This window comes from Neomonachus schauinslandi, chromosome 3 (genome assembly GCF_002201575.2).
Source record: "Neomonachus schauinslandi chromosome 3, ASM220157v2, whole genome shotgun sequence".
Taxonomy (NCBI): Eukaryota; Metazoa; Chordata; class Mammalia; order Carnivora; family Phocidae; genus Neomonachus; species Neomonachus schauinslandi.
Genome location: NC_058405.1, coordinates 107,669,162 through 107,687,738, shown reverse-complemented (window position 1 = coordinate 107,687,738; position 18,577 = coordinate 107,669,162). Strand labels below are relative to the sequence as shown.

Here is an 18,577-nt window from a genome sequence, read left to right as displayed (position 1 = left end):
GGAACAAAGTGATGATGGGTTCAGTCTGGGAGAATTCACTTCTAAGATGACGAGGAGACACAGCAGAACAAATGACTGGCTAGCACTTCAAGATATAGGATGAGATAATGAAGAGAAAGTATACAAGTATAGATCTGTGTATTACAAACTTGCAAGTAAAAATAAAAACCATTAACTGTTCCATTTGTACATTAATTTAACACACATTTACTGAGTTCTTACCATGTTCTAGCAAGTGTTATAATCATGGGAATGGAGTTACGAATATAGGAGACAGTACCCCTGCTCTCACAGAACATTCTAACAAAAAAACAAATAAAAAGAAATTGTATAGTATGCCACATGGTGGTAAATTCCACGGGGAAAGTTCAATTAGGATAAGAGAAAAGGAGTGTGAATGGCAGTAGTGTGTTTTCTTATTTGTTTATTTGTTTTTAGGGAGATTAGGAAAGACCTATCTTAAAAGGTGTTATTTGAACAGAGGTTCAAAACAAATGAATGAATGAGCCTTACAATTTTCTGGGCACAAAATGAATCATTTTGACATAGGAAAGAGCAGGTATAATGGCCCTGTGAGAGAAGTAAGGAGGTCAGCTTGGCTGGAGCAGAATGAGCCAGGAGAAGAAGGGAAAAGGTGAGGCCAGAGAGACAGCTGATACCAGTAGGATCTGGTAAGATGAACCCTGCATGTTTGTCAGCCTTTACCCTGGGAGATCCTGGAGGCCAGAGAAGAATTTGAATCAAGGAGTGACATGACCTAGCTTACATTTTAACAAGGTCATTCTGGCCCTTGTTTTGAAAATAAAAAGTAGAAAGCGAGGGTGAAAGCAGCACATCAGTTGAAGGCTATTGCAGTAAATCAGGTGAGAGATGAGATAGCATAAGGGTAGTGAGAAGAGAACTGATTCTGGTGTATTCTGAAGATGGAGCAAACAGCTTAACAGATGCTTAAGTTTATGTTATGAGAAAAGATGACCTTAAGAGTTTTGACTGAAGAACCTGGAAGAATGGAGTTAGCACATCTAGCGAAATGGAGAAGGTTGAAAGAAGCAAGTTTGGGAGAAAATCAGAATGAGCTTGGGATATGTTAAGTTTGAGATGTATGTTAGACATATAAGTGAATACGCCACAACATACAGTACTGGAGCTTAGAGCAGTGGGCCACGCTGGAGAAGTGGTTAGTGTAACATAATACCTAAAACCAGGGCACTGAACAGTACACTGTAGGGAATAAATATAAAGAGAAAGAAGAAAAGTTAGGTTGAGCTACAAGATGAAGATGAACCAGCAAAGGTAATGGAAAATGGGTGGCTATTTAATTCATTGGAGATCCATAAGAAAGTGGTTTACTCATGGCAGTCATATGAGGAAAGTGTTTCAAAGAGAGTTATCAGTTGGGTTAAATTACGAGGTCTAATGAGAAAACAGACTTTACCAATAAATTTAGCAATATAGAAGCAATTGATGACCTCGATAGGAGATTAGTGGTTGAGATAAAAGTCTAAATGGAGTTGGTTCAAGAGATAAAGGAGGGGAGAAACCAACCACAATAAAAGTAGATAATCCTGATAAGGAATTTTTAGTCTAAAACAAAGAAAGTAATGGAACAATGGCCAGAATGGAGATGGGGGATCTAGAACATGCAAAATGAATGAAAATAAAAGAACTGAACTAGAAAAATAAATATTTTTGCTGTTGAGGATAAGAAAGCCCAAAGATAATGGGGGAATTCTTTATCTCAGGAAACAAACTGAGGGTTGCTGGAGTGGTGGGGGGTGGGAGGGATGGGGTGGCTGGGTGATAGACATTGGGGAGGGTATGTGCTATGGTGAGCACTGTGAATTGTGTAAGACTGTTGAATCACAGACCTGTACCTCTGAAACAAATAATACATTATATGTTAAAAAAAAAGCAGATAGTAGGAAGGGAAAACTGAAGGGGGGGGAATCGGAGAGGAAGAAGAACCATGAGAGACTATGGACTCTGAGAAACAAACTGAGGATTCTAGAGGGGAGGGGGGTGGGGGGATGGGTTAGCTTGGTGATGGGTATTAAAGAGGGCACGTACTGCATGGAGCACTGGAGGTTATACGCAAACAATGAATCATGGAACATCAAAAGCTAATGATGTAATGTGTGGTGATTAACATAACAATAAAAAAAATTTTTAAAAAGATAATGGGGATGGAATAGCAGGGAAAAGATAGGAATAAAGTCATCTAGGTGCTGTATCCTATAAGCCAATGGAACTGGAAGCATGTTGGTCAATGTGAAATCCAACAGGAAGGATAAGCATGGAGAAAAGGGGTATTATGTTTATCAAAAAGGAGTCATTAATAGAAAGAAGTGTCAGAACATATCAGGAAATTTGGGCTTATATGTTTTTTGTATTTTTGGCTTTTTTTTTTTATAAAGATTTTTATTTATTTTTTTTGACAGAGAGAGAGAGACAGCGAGAGAGGGAACACAAGCAGGAGGAGTGGGAAAGGGAGAAGCAGGCTTCCCTGCCGAGCAAGGAGCCCGATGCGGGGCTCTATCCCAGGACCTTGGGATCATGACCTGAGCCGAAGGCAGACGCTAAATGGCTGAGCCACCCAGGCGCCCCTATTTTTGGCTTTTTTTTAAAAGATTTTATTTTTTTATTTGACAGAGAGAGAGCACGAGAAAGCACAGCAGGAGGGAGTGCAGCAGGGAGAGAGGGAGAAGCAGACTCTCCCCTGAGCAGAGAGCCCAATGCAGGGCTCAATCCCAGGGTCCTGGGATCATGACCTGACCCGTACATAGGCAGCTGCTTAACCGACTGAGCCACCCAGGGGCCCCAAGGGCTTATATGTTTTTAAGATATTTCTAATACTTCACTCATGTTATTTACAATGTTTCAGACACTTTTCTAGTCATTAGGATACAACAACAAACAAAATGGAAACAAAAAAATCCCGGCTTTAGTGGGCTTAGAATTTACTGGTAGGAGATTAATTTTTTTCTTTTTCTTTTTCTTTTTTTTTTTTTTTAAGATTTATTCATTTATTTGAGAGAGAGATCATGAGCAGGAGGGCAGAGGGAGAAGGAGAGAGAAACTCAAGCAGACTCCATACTGAATATAGAGCCCAACACAGGGCTTGATCCCATGACCCTGAGATCACGATCTGAGCTGAAACCAAGAGTTGGATGCTCAACCAACTGAGCCACACAGGCACCCTGGGATTAATTTTTTTCTTAAAAAATATTGTCAAAATTTTCAGTAGGCCCCAAATAATCTCTGCTTCTTGTTATTCACAGCCTTGTGTAATCCCTTCTCCTTGAGTATGGACTGGACTTAGTGACTTGATTCTGATCATGAGAATGTGGAAAAGTTGACGGGATATCACTACCATGATTAGGTTATAAAGGATTTGCCTTCTGTCTTGCTAGCAGAATCCTTTGCCTTCTCAGTTTCACTGCTTTGAAGAAGCAAGCTGCCTTTTTGGTGAAACCTACGTGGCAGGAAACTGAGAGCAGCCTCTGGATCACATTCCTGGAGGAACTGAACCCTGCCAACAACCATGTATATGAACAGGAAAGCAGATCCTTCCCCAGTCAAACCTTCAGATGTGACCCCAATTCTGGCTTAAAGTTTGATTGAAATCTTCTGAGAGACTCTGAACTAGAGAACTCTGCTAAGCCATGCCTGGATCCCTGACCCACACAAACATAAGATAACAATGTGTGCTGTTTTAAGTTGTTGAGTTTTGGGTTAATTTATTCTGTAGCAGTAGATAAATAATACAATATTGTAGGGAAATCAGCTTACCAATTGTTCCAATGGAGGAATGACATCTTTCAAGACATGCTGTGAATGATTCCTTCTGTGTCGGGATATCTGAAAAAATATTGGCATTAGATATTATTATATTATTTTTCTCCAAAAAAAAGCTATAAATGATTTAAAAGAGCATATTTTAGTAAAGTACACAGGTAAATAACCATATTCAGATTCATTCAAGAAGTCAAACAGAGTAGATATAAAATGGAAAGTAAATGTTTTAGACATTGACTAATTTGAATAAAATGTGTACTCAAAGATTGCTGGCTGCAACAATATCTCCTATTCAACGTACACTTCTTACCATGTAACCCTGACACTCCTCCTATCAAGTGGGGGGTCTATGTTCTTTCATTTTGAGCCTGGGCAGAGCTTTATGCCTGTTTCATTCAAAAAGCACGGCAGAAGTGACTCTACATGACTTAAAATAGTAGAGCATAAAAATGTCATGTACTTCCTCCTTGTTCTCTTAGAACCCTCACATTTGGAAAATATTCACCATGTTGGGATGAAGCCCAAATCATCTCACACAGAGAGATCACAGGGAGAGACCTCATAGGTTTTCTGGCTAAGAGACTAACTGAGGTTCTAGCAGACAGCTTGTATCAACTGCCAGTCATATGAGTATAGATATTTTCTGATGGTTCTCTCTGCTGGCCATTGAGTCATCCCCATGCTTCAAGTCCTAGTAGAAGCCTCAAACACTGTGTAGTAGACAAAAGCTGTTCCTGCTACGTCTTATCTGAATTTTTGACCAGACTCCGTAAGCATAAAAAAAAAATCACTGTTTTATATCTTTATATTTCAGGGTGACTTGCAAGGAAACAAAATATTTAATGTTGAAACACCTTGTGTTTATGATATGATATGAGCTCAGCTTTTTCAGAGTCAATGTTCCATTAATTTTCAGGCCTTCTTCTACGAATGTATTTAAAGACACAATAATCAATGGATTAGTGGTTTTGGAACAAAATTTTTTAAATGCCTATGGTGGTTTCTGCCAAAGAAGCACCATAGACTGATTCTATAATAAAACAAAAAGAGAAGAAGAAGGAATTTATGATGAAATTTGTACTGTTTGATAATTTAAATAGAAGCTCTAATTAATAATCCTATTTTACTAGGCAGGAATTCTCCAGTATTTTACATGAAGGTGACAGGGTATAAGGCCGAAGAGACAGGGAAGTAGGAAAAGAAAGAATGAGAGAGAGAGAAAGAGAGACTGCAGGATGAGTGTGAGGTATTAAAGAATAAAGCAGGTCTGAGAACTGTCTAGAAAAGAACTTTGGATGGCTCTGTGGTTACTGGCACATGTAACTGACTGAAGGGGTTAAAGCAAAGCCTTTTAAGATTTTGAGAGACTTGTATTAGCAAAGAAACCAAAAGCCTGGCCTCAAAACCTGTGACTCTATACAACCCTTGAACCCCATATTTTCTCCATACAACTGCATTGTGAAAGCAGTACAACCTCCAAGGGAGCCATTCTCTTCCAAGCTCACTTTCAGTGTGGCCACTGGGGGATGATGGGGGAGGAGGAGCCTCCAGAAAGCAGAGCCAGAAACCTTGGAGAACAATGGGCATGGGGAATTATCCCAAAAAGGAGAACCAGGAGAGCCAGGAACGGACTCTGCGGGGAGGGCAGGGGTCTCACAGGGCCTGCCCAGCAGGCTTTAATAATCATTTGGGTCAAGTGACTGTTGGCTGGTTACCATTTATTTCCTTTACACATGAGAGAGTGTTTCCAGTTATCAAGTTCTCGTTCCACCATTGTCTATTGGATGTGATGTGAAAAACAGAACAGAGAACTCATTTTTTTCAAGTTCTAAACCTCTAACGCCCTGGAGAGAAATTGGCATGATGGAGAAAGTTATTTATCACTGCTATTCTTCTATTGGAGTTTGATGTAGTAATTGCATGGGACTTTTGGTCATCTTCTCTGGGGAGGTGGATAGATGTATTTCTAAGTGTTGAAGACAGGTGCAAATTGACATACAGTGAAGGGGGGGGGGGGGACTGTGGCAGCCCCTGATGCCTGCTCACCAAAATTCTGTCCTTTCTCCAGGGCATATATCTAGACTGCATTTTTCAGCCTGCCTTGCAGTTAGGAGTGGCCACATGACGGTTCAGACCAACGGGATGAGAAGCCTTCCCCACTCAAAGCTTTAACCAGTGAGTGTTTCCCCTCCGTGTTCCCTGCCATGCTGGCTGGGAGTGCACACTGAATGAGGCCATGCAGGAGACTGAAGAGGCAAGACGGAAGAAGACTCTGAATCGCCATGTGGAGAAAAGCCAAACATAGACCAGGAAAATGCATTTTGTTTTATTTAGCAAACCTTTTATTTTGGAATAATTTTATACTTGGAGAAAAGTTGTAGCAAGGACAGAGAGTTCCTATAGAAAATTACCTTCTAACTGTTTTAGTGAGAAATAAACTTCTATTTCTTGGAGCCATTGTGTATTTTAGAGAATTTTATAGCTGCTAGCATTACCTTAAATAAAACAACCATAGTTGATCTTAATTCATGTTGAAATGAATATATATATTCATATATATATATATTCACATATATACTGGGTATTTAAACCTTTTAAGGAACCAGGCATTTATTTTGTACTGCTCTGCATTTGGAACTTACTTCTCTTAACTATTAGTCATTAAACTAGGATTTATTATCTTCACTGAAAATTTAATATATATGCCTTACATTCAATTTACAAGGGTGGAAAAATTCTGGGATTCTTTTTTTCCTGTTCTATTTCCTTGAAACTTGTTGGATTTCCAGTCTTGGGCTAAAAATCACTCTCCTAGCCTATAAAATACCTCAAGTTGTAAATATTAGAGAAAGTAGTATCAAGTAATGTCTCCACAACATTGATGAATAAGCACCTGGGCCTTCACTTGTGTCAGTCTTACCATTCCTTCTATGGCCAAACCATGCCTACCTTTGTCCTACCACTACTAGATTTTGATGGGGATATTGGCCCACCAGCCTTTAAATAGTCTCTTCTAGTCACTATAGAAAGTTTTCTTATGAGGCAATGTTTTAAAATGCACTGTGTATATATTACCAGAGGCACAAGAGATGATTTTAGCTGATGAATGTTTTAATTATCATTTACACAAACTTAAGTTTTAGCAGGAAAACTTACCACACAAAGACATTTGTTAGTGGTATGAATACATTTTCCATTAAAATAGAATATAAATAATATAATTACATAAGTACTATATGCAGTGTGCAATATGGGGGGGGGAAACCCACAAACATAGTAAGTGAATGGCTGAAATTTGGGAAACAAATTTTTTTAAAGATTTATTTATTTATTATTTATTTTAGAGAGAGAGAAGGAGAGCACACTCGCGAGTGCAGTGGTGATGGGAGGAGGATAGGAAGGGCCGTGGGAGAGGGAGAAAACGTCTCAAGTAGACTCCACACTGAGCGCGGAGCCTGGCGGTGGGGGGGGCTCCATCTCACTACTCTGAGATCACTATCCAAGCGATAATCAAGAGTTGGACACCTAACCGATTGCGCGACCCAGGCCCCTCTGGGAAACAAATTTTAATGAGAAGAAATCAGAACAGAAATGACCAGTTACTGAGCACATATTTATTTCATCCTTAAAGGGAACTATTGGGTCCATGGTATAAATAAGAATTCAGATTGGGAAATGACACAGTGTTACTGTCTGTTAACATGTTTTCAGTGCTTATTATTTGCCAGGCACTGTTCTAAGTATTCTGCACATATTAACATACTTAATTCTCACTCTTTTTTCATAAATGTAGAAACACAGATACAGACAGTTTAAGTAACTTTAAAGATCCAGAGCTAGTAAAAGCCATGGGTGATATTTAACCAGGATCTAAGCCTTCAACTATTACACTTTATTGCTTCACCAGCAATATAATGTATATGCATGAAGGCAATCATTACATTCTTGGGGAACTCCAAAGTTGAGATTATCCGCATGCATAAGGGGATATTTCTAAGGAAGAAATTTGAGTCAAACTTATAAATTTGTACACGTTTACACAGGGAGCTAGAAATCAGGTTTCAAATCTGTTATGAATTATCTTTATTTTCCTTTAGGGAAAGTAATATTGCTGATCATTCCTAAATCAATAAGCTAGCCAATCTATCATGTTCAACCAAGTTACGGAGATGCAGGAAAAAAGAGAACTTTCATCACCTGTCTTTGCTTTAATGCTCTTCTCAATTAAGCATTAGGCACAGAAATGTGTTATCATGGGCGCCTGGGTGGCTCAGTTGGTTGAGCGACTGCCTTCGGCTCAGGTCATGATCCTGGAGTCCCGGGATCGAGTCCTGCATCGGGCTCCCTGCTCAGCGGGGAGTCTGCTTCTCCCTCTGACCCCCTCTCATGTACTCGCTCTCTCTCATTCTCTCTCTCTCAAATAAATAAATAAAATCTTTAAAAAAAAAAAAAAAGAAATGTGTTATCATCCCAAATCAGATTACTCTGACTGAAATTTATGATTTAGGAAATTCTGAATCCAAATTTGCTTAGTTGTGTTACATGGATATCAAGAAAAGTTATTTCAAGAAAGCTGTTTTTATGTGATTTATTTAATTGAAATGATAATTATAAAGAACACTTGAGGTCAATCAAAACTTCTTGAGGTAAGTTTGAAGGGAACAGAGGCTCTCCTAAGCCATACATAGTATAAAATAACAGAAAATCTTATAGTATTTGTACATGTTTCTCTATCAATAGTATCTATCAATAGTATTATTAGTAGTATCTGAAAATTTTGCAAATTATTACAGGACACTTTCTTGAGAAATGTTTCTGCTTAAGACATCAGATGTCCTTATAAACCATTCATTTAGCCAGTAAACACTGCAAGCTTAGTACAGTTATATGCTAGTAGTTTCTAATAGTAGATGTTCAAAATATACATGTTTGTTGTGTTTGTTGATGTTATCAAATATCTCTAATACTAGTATTGCAAGAAGAGTACTTCATTTTTGGACAGTCCTAATTTTTTCTCAATGTTATCTGATATCAAAAACCTATGTTTTGCTCTGCAAATTGCTTCTGGGTGAGTTTCAGAATGCTAGCAATGGTGGGCTCCATTGTTCAATCTCAGGTCCTTTTCACTTTTGCAGCAATTCTTAATTAATCTGAATTTGGAAAACTTGAATAGCAATAATAATATTAGCAGTAGCTTGATACAACATTATTTTAATACATTATTTTCTCTGTGAGTTACAGAAGCATTTCTTCTGAGGAAGGCTTAAAATACGGTTTTTATGACTTATGTTTGCTTTCTTTTTTGCTTCCAAATGTTCTGAAATAGTATACAGATCCTTCCTCTAAACGTAAGTGGACATGTATGTATATCTACCACATATTTATTTAAGTGTCCACAGTCTGATTTTTTGCTAGTTTGTACCCTCTTAAATTATGAAATATTGGTTTCAATATTATTTTACAGTTCTCATTTGAGAAAGGTTACTTCACACTTTCTTTTGAGGGGGATATGGTTATGTCTTAACTGTTTTCTTATCACAGTGTTCTGCATCTTAAGCAACTGAGCTTTAACAATAAAAACATGAGTTGTTGACAATCCTTCCTTTGAAGAGAAGAACAAGTCAGCCCTCATCTTTTTGCAATGATGTCATCTTCCTATTGATTTATTATGTTCAGTAAATGGGAATGATTTGTAGCTATCATTGGAAAAGAAAAAACTTGCAATACAAATGACTTTTGCTTGGATTTTTTTTGGAAACCAATACCAGATGAATATTTCACTGAATTACTTTTAGATCAGATCTATGTGTTTCTCCTTCTTTGTTTCCACCTACCACTCTCCCCACTCCTTCTCTGCCCCTTCTCAGGTACGTTAGCTTTATAATTGTTCAAAGCAAAGTTGGAAGCATGAAATACTGAGAATGTGCAATGCATATTTTCCTTTAAATTCCTTTTTGTTCTTATTATACATCATAATTAAGTTTTCCAGATATATTTTCCTCCAAAAAGAAAAAATTAAAAAGTCATTTTTTTGAAGTGTTTTCATTTTTTTCTTCCATTTCTTCTTCATTTTAATCTATTTAAAGAACACGAAACTGATGGGTGGGACTAGTGCTTGGTACGAAGTAAAAATAACAGAATTTGGGCATATTATTTTCCTGGTATAGGAAGGTCTACTATGAAAGTTATACATAAACATGAAACATTCCACATAGCTCTGATTTTAAATAGATTACCATTTTTGATGAAAGTTTATATCTTGTGGCTTAGAGTTGAAATAAAAATCACTTGAATAAAAGCATTAGTTAGCTCCAGCATTTTCGCAGACATGTACGTTTTCCGAGGCATACCTCCCATTAGCAACCTCCCTGGATACTTGGATAAAAAGCAGAAATAAATCTGTGGTTAAGTTTAGTTTTTATCTTCACAGATTCTCAAAAGCTTTTTTTTTTTTCCCCCGGTGTATCCCAATTCTTATGTTCAAATCTTCATTTGTTTTGCCAAATTCTTTTTCTTAAAGCTATTACAATCAGAAATTAAGAGAAGTTACTGAAACTTTTATTTTTATTTTTTTGGAATGTGGGAACGTGGCCAATATTTCTTGTACTCGCAACAATTTGGTTGTTTAGATGTAATAAGCATCAACCTAAATGATGGCTGTGTTTTTTAAATCACGTATATGTGGTAGGTAACTGCTTTTGTTGGGAAAAAAAAGGAAGTTAATATATGAGGATATTATTTTATCATGCATTTAATCTTCTACTTTTACCCATCTGTGAACACATGTCAATTCACACATGTAAAATCATAATTATTCATCCACTAACTGGGTATTTTTCATAGTCTTCATAGAAGGTAATGACATTAACCATAGAGGAACCAAATTCTTCTTTTTTCCTCCTTATTAATGTACCACAGGTATATCGATGCACATTTAAGATGGCCTTCTCCCTCTGCCTATGATATCATTCAGTTACCATAGTGGGCCTCCATAAGCAAATGCCCCCTTTTTTGTTTGTTTGGCTTTTCCATAAGCCCTTTTTGGCTGTATATTGCCAGTCAGGAATCTGACACTCTCCCTTATCTTTTTTATCCCCTGCAGAGAATGAAAGGGAAGGATTCAAAATCCTTCTGGAGGACATATTAAAGTTCTTCAGCATTTTTTTTTTTTTTTTTTTTTTGGTTTGTTGAATAGTCCTTGGTCAGCATCTGGGTCATCTGTGGTGCTCACCAGCCTTTCAATCCTGGGCTAAGTCTAGTTGAGTTAAATTCAGCTCCAACCACATTTTCTTATCTCCCAGATAGCCAAAGGGAATCAATAGCTGGAATGATTTAACTTCTTAATATTCCTCCCTTGCTTTATTTAGTCCCAAACACATGTGTTCCTCCAAGAAGAAAATCAAACTGCCTCACACCTTCTTGCTTAAATAAAAATTATATACCGTGCACATGGCCTCATTTATTGCTAAAGACTGTTTCCTTTAGTTCTCTCATTTCTTTTTTCATGCTTTCAGTAGAATGTTTCTCTCCAAGAATTTTCTCAGATTGAGAAGGGTCATTCATATAGTCCACAGACACACTACTATTTCAGCCTTTTTGAACATGCTCTTAAGATAAAAACTACCAGAACCAAGAAACATAGCCATACCTGAAAAATGTAATTTTCTACATTTTTTTCATGCAAAGTATATTTATATATTGTATTAGTTTTTAGCTTACTTTTTTCTCTGTAGGTTCCTTCTTATTTAGACATGAATTTCCAAATTGATATAATGAGAAACTGTGTGCTAAAATAGACATATAAACATCTTATTCTACTCATAATACTATTACTGGTATTAAATCTAAAGCATTATATACTTTGTTAGAGCCATAGCTAAAGTTACTATTGCCAACAGATTATATAGCTTGCTTACTACTTCCTTTACCCTCCATAACAGAGATATTACTCTGTTGATTAAAAAAAAAAAAAAGAAAAAGTAATAGAACACTTGGGCCAAACTGACATTTTCTCCACAACTGCAAGTCATGTGTTATCTTTTAAATAAAAAGATTCAAGACAGCAGAAAACAAAACCAAGAAAACTATCTCATAAACACCTCAAAACAAAGCAAACTAGTAAACAAACAGTTATTGAGGCCCCAAATGGTCAAAACAGTCCATCTATTTCAGCCAAATTAAACAAATCATTGTCAAATCACCATTTGACTATGTTGGGCCGAAACAACCTATATCTAATTTTATGATGTTTAACTGTCTAAAAACTCTGAACAAATCAGAATCAGGTTTTATTTTCAGTCTCAAACAGTCTCTTTCATTGCCCTGAAGTGCTTAAGTTGAAATACTGAGTTTACTTCTTACTTTTTCAGGTATATGTTCAATCACTGAAGAAGAAATTCTGTCATTTGGAAAATAATCCACCATATGTCAGGTTTGATCCACGATATGTGAAGTTTGACAAAGATATCTACCCACAGTTTGATTTCTATAGTCTGCTGACACCTTTCCTCAGACATAATTATTTCTTAATGCAAAACTGGACATGTACTAACTCACTGAAAATGCTCTGTCTGCGTGGAAAGGTCACTTCTGCAAGCACTGTGGGACGCAAGGCTTTTAATGACTATGCCATTCTTTCAAGATTTAACAGATTTTTGGTCAAATATCTAAAATATGCACATGAATATGCTCGGCAGCTTTAGTCAATATCTAATAATTGTATCTTTCCAGTTTCCTTTCTTTATGTAGTCTTTGAGGTTTTCAGAGACCCCAAACTCACCTTCTGCTGCCGAAAAAGCAGATTTAGTTCTGAAGGTTAATCCAACTCAGCAGGATTGAAGGATGGCACTTTTCCTTGGTCGTAAGTATGTTGGCTCAGGCCAGACAGCTGTTAGGACATTCTCCTCTGGGAATCGTGCCCTCAACACCCACCGTTGATGCACATACATGGTCGACTGGCTGCCGACTTCCGTGCCCATCTGCTCAAATGGCATGGTGCCCACTCACAAGTTGGCTGGATCCTTGCCCTTAGTGTGTAGGTGCCAAGCAATGATGGGTTTAGATGGGCAGCCTGCATAATACTACAAGTGACAATTTTTTTCTTTTTCTCTCTACAATATCTGTCCTCTGTGCCTTCTCTGAAAGTGAAACTCGTGTTTCTCCACCTTTGATTTTACCTGTGGACACACACGGCCTTCGGCAGGTAGGTGTACAAATGTACCCAACCTGCCACCGACCGTAAGACGAAAGAGAAGGAAGAATCCACAGAGCCCCAAATGACAAGTTCTAACACTGAAATGGGTTGGATTGTGAAAATCCCGACCACCTGGAGTCTGTCAGAAGAAATTTAGCATGGGTGTAAGTACAGCAGACCTCTCGCAGATAGCAATGGCACCAGGAAATAGTTTAAGTTAGAGCACTTTTTCCTGTCACAGCCTCAGCACAAATTACTTGCCTTGCATTGAAAAGGCACATACAACACTAAATGAAATAAATCAGGCAAAAAGAACAAGCCTAATGGGAACACGATTTATATGCTCAGTGGGGCAAGGGTGCAAGCTATGATATTCAGACCTCAAAAATAACCCTGACTGGAGGTCCTAATGGAAAGAAAAAGAAACAAAAATAGCATCTCTCTTTCCAATCTACAGCAAACCCATAGAGAGGAATAGATTGGCATAGGAGGTTGTGACTTTAATGATCCAAAGCATATGAATGCTTGTTAGCAGACAGCCGACAGACATAAGTAAGAACAACAGTAATGGCTGCATCTGCATCCTGGCCTGTGGCACTCAAACCAATCAGGCAGCGCTGGAGAGCGGCGCCTGAAGGTACGTTAAAGCCGTGCTTTCCTCGTGTGTTTATTTAAGGGTGATTGAATTCAGGGTGTTGTCAGTCTGCCTTGGAGAATGGTTACCCAATGTGTAGGCATGATCTTGCTCCCTGAATATGCTCTGTTGACTGAGTTAGTTATGTGTGACTACTTGCCCTGTCCTAGTCTTTATGCAGTGCCAAAATCCTCCAGTCCAAGTTCCAAAGGAACAGGGCCTAAAAACTTTTGGCTCCAGAATCAAATTAGGCTTCTCTGCTTCCTTAGCCAGAAATGCATAAATACCCAATGGCCAAAACCAAAGAATTTGACATTGTGGAATGAATAGAGCTGTCATATACCACTAAAGTGTGGAAATATCTACTGTTTGAAGTCAAGACTAGTTCAACATCTTCAGTAATCAGAACAGACTTCTTTGGACACCTTCATGGGTTAGTCTGGCTTTTGAGTGAGAATGTTTCTGGCAAGCTACTCATTCCAGATATCAGAAATGCAAGAACATACGGTTTATAAGAGAAAATCTGCCATTTTTTGGTATCAAAAAAATTCTCAAAGGCAGCACATTTTCAAAAAAGACAAATCCCTCATCCTGTTTTCCTGATTGACCTTCAAGTTAGCACCACTTGCTTAGATGTATATACTTTAAAAGGAACTGATCAAAGAAGAGGTAAGTTGGTATACTTTGAAAAAAAGTGTTTACGTGAAACTCAATTTGGAATTATCAGGGGAAGTTTCTCGTGAAAATAGACAAAGAATAGGTATAATCATCCAAAACTCCTCAATCTGATTACTATGCTATAACTGTCAGAGTTCCCAGAGCAAATCATTTTCCTCATGATTTATCACGCCTTGAGGGTATAACAGTAAGAATTACATACTACTAATTTATTGAAAATGAAGAAAAGCAGATGTCCTGTCTAGGGAATCTTGAGGGTAAGGATCATGTTTTACTCATCTTTAAATTCACCGAATTTAACATAGTGTGGAATACATATTACGGAATCGGTCATTTCAAACTTTACAATGCACCTCTTTATACATGTGACCTATTATTTCATTCCATTCACCAAAAGCTTCAATAGCCTATAATGCCTTGTTCTAAAGTTATCTTGTTGGAAACATAGTCATCATTCTTTTCAAAAGTCAGCCCCCTTAAATAAATATTCTTTTCCGGGTAAGCTCTTATAATTTCGCATAAGAGATTTGTCATCTTTCCTTACTGAAATCAGGTCAAATTTTCAAAATGATCCCCTCATTAGACTACCATTGAAAAAACTGATACTGTTGGATAATAGTTTCCTGATCTGTGTAGTATATATGATGCTTGAGGATTAGGTTCCTCTTCTAGAGGGAGAAACTGAGAAGTTACATAGATATAGATAGGTGTAGATATAGGTAGATAGATATAGTTCTGCTTTTAAATAGCATTACATAATTATGTAGATTATTATTATTCTGAACAGTTCTATGTTCACTTACCCTCCAGGTAAATTACTTTATCTCTTGGTACCTCTTTTCCCTTAACTGTAAAATATGGCATAGTATAGTACTCATTCCTTATAGGATTACATTAGAAATTTAAAAAAATTAATACGTATACAGTGTTGAACACGTGGTAAATCCTCATCATTATAATCTCCCCTATACCAATTGTATCATTCCTCTTCCAGGACTCCTTTTGGTAAATATATTCTAGTAAGTGGATAATTAATATTAAGCCAGTGTACTCATAAAATCTTCTTCAATGATTCTAGAAACTCTTTTAAAAATGATTTGTTTCTTGGGGTGTCTGGGTGTCACAGTCGGTTAAGCATCTGACTCTTGGCTTCAGCTCAGGTCGTAATCTCAGGATTGTGAGACTGAGCCCTGAGTTGGGCTCAGTGCTCAGCATGGAGTCTGCTGTAGATTCCTTCTCCCTCTGCCCCTCCCACTCGCACTCTCTCTCTCCCTCTCTAAAATAAATAAATCTTTCAAAAAAAAATGATTTGTTTCTCTACTTTAAGAAATTCCAGCCATTTCCTTCTAGGATACTTTGAAAGCATTTTGTTAGAAAAACCTTTAAACACTCAAGGAGATGGGGTTATACTGGTTATACAGGAGGTGACAGTCTTGGTGTCATTTTAGAATTCTGCCTACTGCAATCCCACCTCTTGCTCAGAACGAATCATGTCCCTCCCACAAGCAAAACATATCATGTCCTCCCATCATTCCAAAGAGTCTCACCCTGTTACAGCATCTCCTTGAAATCCAAAGTCTCAACATCTAAATCTAAATTCCATTCTCCCATTGGCTCAAAGACGAAAAATCTAGTCACCTAAATCAGTTTTGAAAGAAGTTGACCTTGACTGAGATCAACCATTAAGTAGCAAAGGCAGGAATCAAATAATTTAGATCTATAGCTAGTGGTGTTTATTTTATTTTGTTTAAAGATTTTATTTATTTATTTGAGAGAGAGAGCATGAGAGAGCACAAGCAGGGGAAGGGGGAGAGGGCAAAGCAGGCTCCCGGCTGAGCCCAAGTGGGGCACAATCCCAGGACCTGACCTGAGCCGAAGACAGACACTTAACCCGCTGAGCCACCCAGGCGTCCCCATCGCTAGTGGTGTTTAACAAGTACTGTGCACTAGCCATGCTACGAAGTAGTTACAATTATTGCCTTCATTGCATAGATGATAAATCCAAGGACAGTGAGAAAAGACTTTAAATTAGTAAGGGTGAGAGGCTGCTCATTAACCCAAATTCATCTCATTCAAAAACTCATGCATTCTGACTCCAAAGTTTTTAAATGCTGAAGCTACTGGCCCTTGATATGGATACTCAACAAATGCTTGTTGCCTGACCATCATATTGCACCGTTTGCAGATTAAAATATGCAGTAATGTGTATCACACTTCCCCCTCAATTATCTTACACCTAAGTTCCTATTTTCTATTTTCATCATATTTCAGATAAGGAATCTTTATAATCATCTTGAACATTAGCTGAGAAGAAATAATGATAGTAATGTTTGGGATATGAGGAAGATGAATAGACTAAAGGTATATCTACTTTACTACTATATCCATTCAAAACAAGTGCTACAGATTTGTATTTGGTGAATACTAGAACTGGAAAATGACTATCTGTTCTAGATACCATACCATACCATACCATACCATACCATATCCTACCCTACCATACCATAAAGATTCCCAGACAGATTTCTAGTTGAAAGTGATGGATTGACCACACATATTAATCTCCCCTATTTACTAAAATCAGAGTAAAAGAAAAAAATGTATTTATAAAGAATGAGAGAGTGAGCAAAATTAGGTGATATATCTCAAAAAGTTTTTGGAAGATAAAATGTATATGAAAATGCAATTACTTTGTAAAATGAAAGAAGTTATAACCTCAGTGTTTCCAGACATGGAAGATTGGTATTAATGACAAAATGTTCATAACCATCATCTGGAAGCATCCATGAAAGACAACGTCAAGATTGCCTGTAACAGCCATCATCCAGAATAGCTGGATGCCCAGGCTCACTCATTCACTGAATACAGCCAGAGGACTGTTCCCAGATCTGTGTAAGAGAGACATTGATCCAGGCATCTTCAAGAGTCTTGAATCAGGCCCACCTGGCATCACAGAGGGCAGACAGGACTGTGGGACTATGAACCAGGGGATTAGAGTTTACCTCCTAAGCAATGGGACCTTCAACTCCTATTCTCAAACATTCTCCCAGAAATACCAGAGGCAAAAATGTATCCCTTCATCTAGAAGACTTGAGTTTTCTCTGAAAGAGCAAACTGCTTCAAAGTCCATCAGATATTTAAATTTGGATATCCTCAATGAAAAACCTCTTTGTGGGGCACCAGAGTGGCTCAATCAGTTGAGCATCTGCCTTCAGCTCAGGTCATGATCCCAGGGCCCCAGGACGGAGCCCCGCATCGAGATCCCTGCCCAGTAGGGAGCCTGCTTCTCCCTCTCCCTCTGCCCCTACCCCCTGCTTGTGCTCTCTTGCTCACTTGCTCTCTCTCTCAAATAAATAAAATCTTAAAGATAAATAAATAAAATGAAAAGCCTCTTTGTGTACGTTTTTTGTGTTCTACAGAGAAGGTTGTCAGTTAACAAGCCCAGCACCTTAACTCTAAATATACAGACAGCATTTTTAAAATATGAATATGCAGGCATGGGTCACGAGAAATTAATTATTATATGATATATAACACTATTTAACACAATATTTATATACTATACTTACAGATAATAATTGTATCATATATAGTATGTTATATAATACCATATAATTATATGGTATATAATAATTTATAATTACTAGATTATATACTTCTTTATTGGGCACTATATATGTAAAATGCACTGTTCTAAGTGCTGAATAAAATAACCTCTACTTTAAAGTCATTGAGGAGAGTCCCAAGATGGAAAAGGAATATCAAAGCAAGCAAACATAAAAAGGAGCTCAAAATAAGCAGAAGTAATACCAAGAAAAGAAAGAAATGCTTAAAAATACTACTGGTAATAATATCAAGAGATAAGAAAATATATAAGATTCATAAAAACAGGAATAATAATAGAGGCATTGGAAAATTAAAAACATAAATAAATATAATTAATTAACACAAGTTTTGGAGGATAAGAATAAATGTGTCAGGAAATAGAAAAAGCAGAGAGATGAATTATTAAAAAGAAGAAATAAGAAAATAATTTAGGATGTTCAGCATCTGCCTTATAGAAAAGTCCAAAAAGGAAAAAAAAAATGAAATGCATCGTAAGAACTTTTAAAATAAAGTACAAGAGAATGTTCCAGGATTTTATATGAGCCTTCTGATTGAAAGAGCTTACCAATGGGGCAACCGGGTGGGTCAGTCTGTTAAGCACCTGACTTCAGCTGGGGTCATGATCCCAGGTTCCTGGGATTGAGCCCCACATCGGGCTCCTTGCTCAGGGG

The 18,577-nt window shown here is 37.5% G+C and overlaps 1 protein-coding gene across 1 annotated transcript in view; it reads right to left on the bottom strand.

The window, feature by feature from the left end:
* ARHGAP15 (Rho GTPase activating protein 15) overlaps positions 1-18,577 on the bottom strand; it is a 606,659-nt gene that overhangs the window by 526,701 nt on the left and 61,381 nt on the right. Inside the window, exon 3 of the mRNA XM_021695830.1 lies at positions 3,790-3,858. Within this exon, the coding sequence (XP_021551505.1) occupies positions 3,790-3,858 (69 nt within the window). The remainder of the gene's footprint in view (positions 1-3,789; positions 3,859-18,577) is intronic.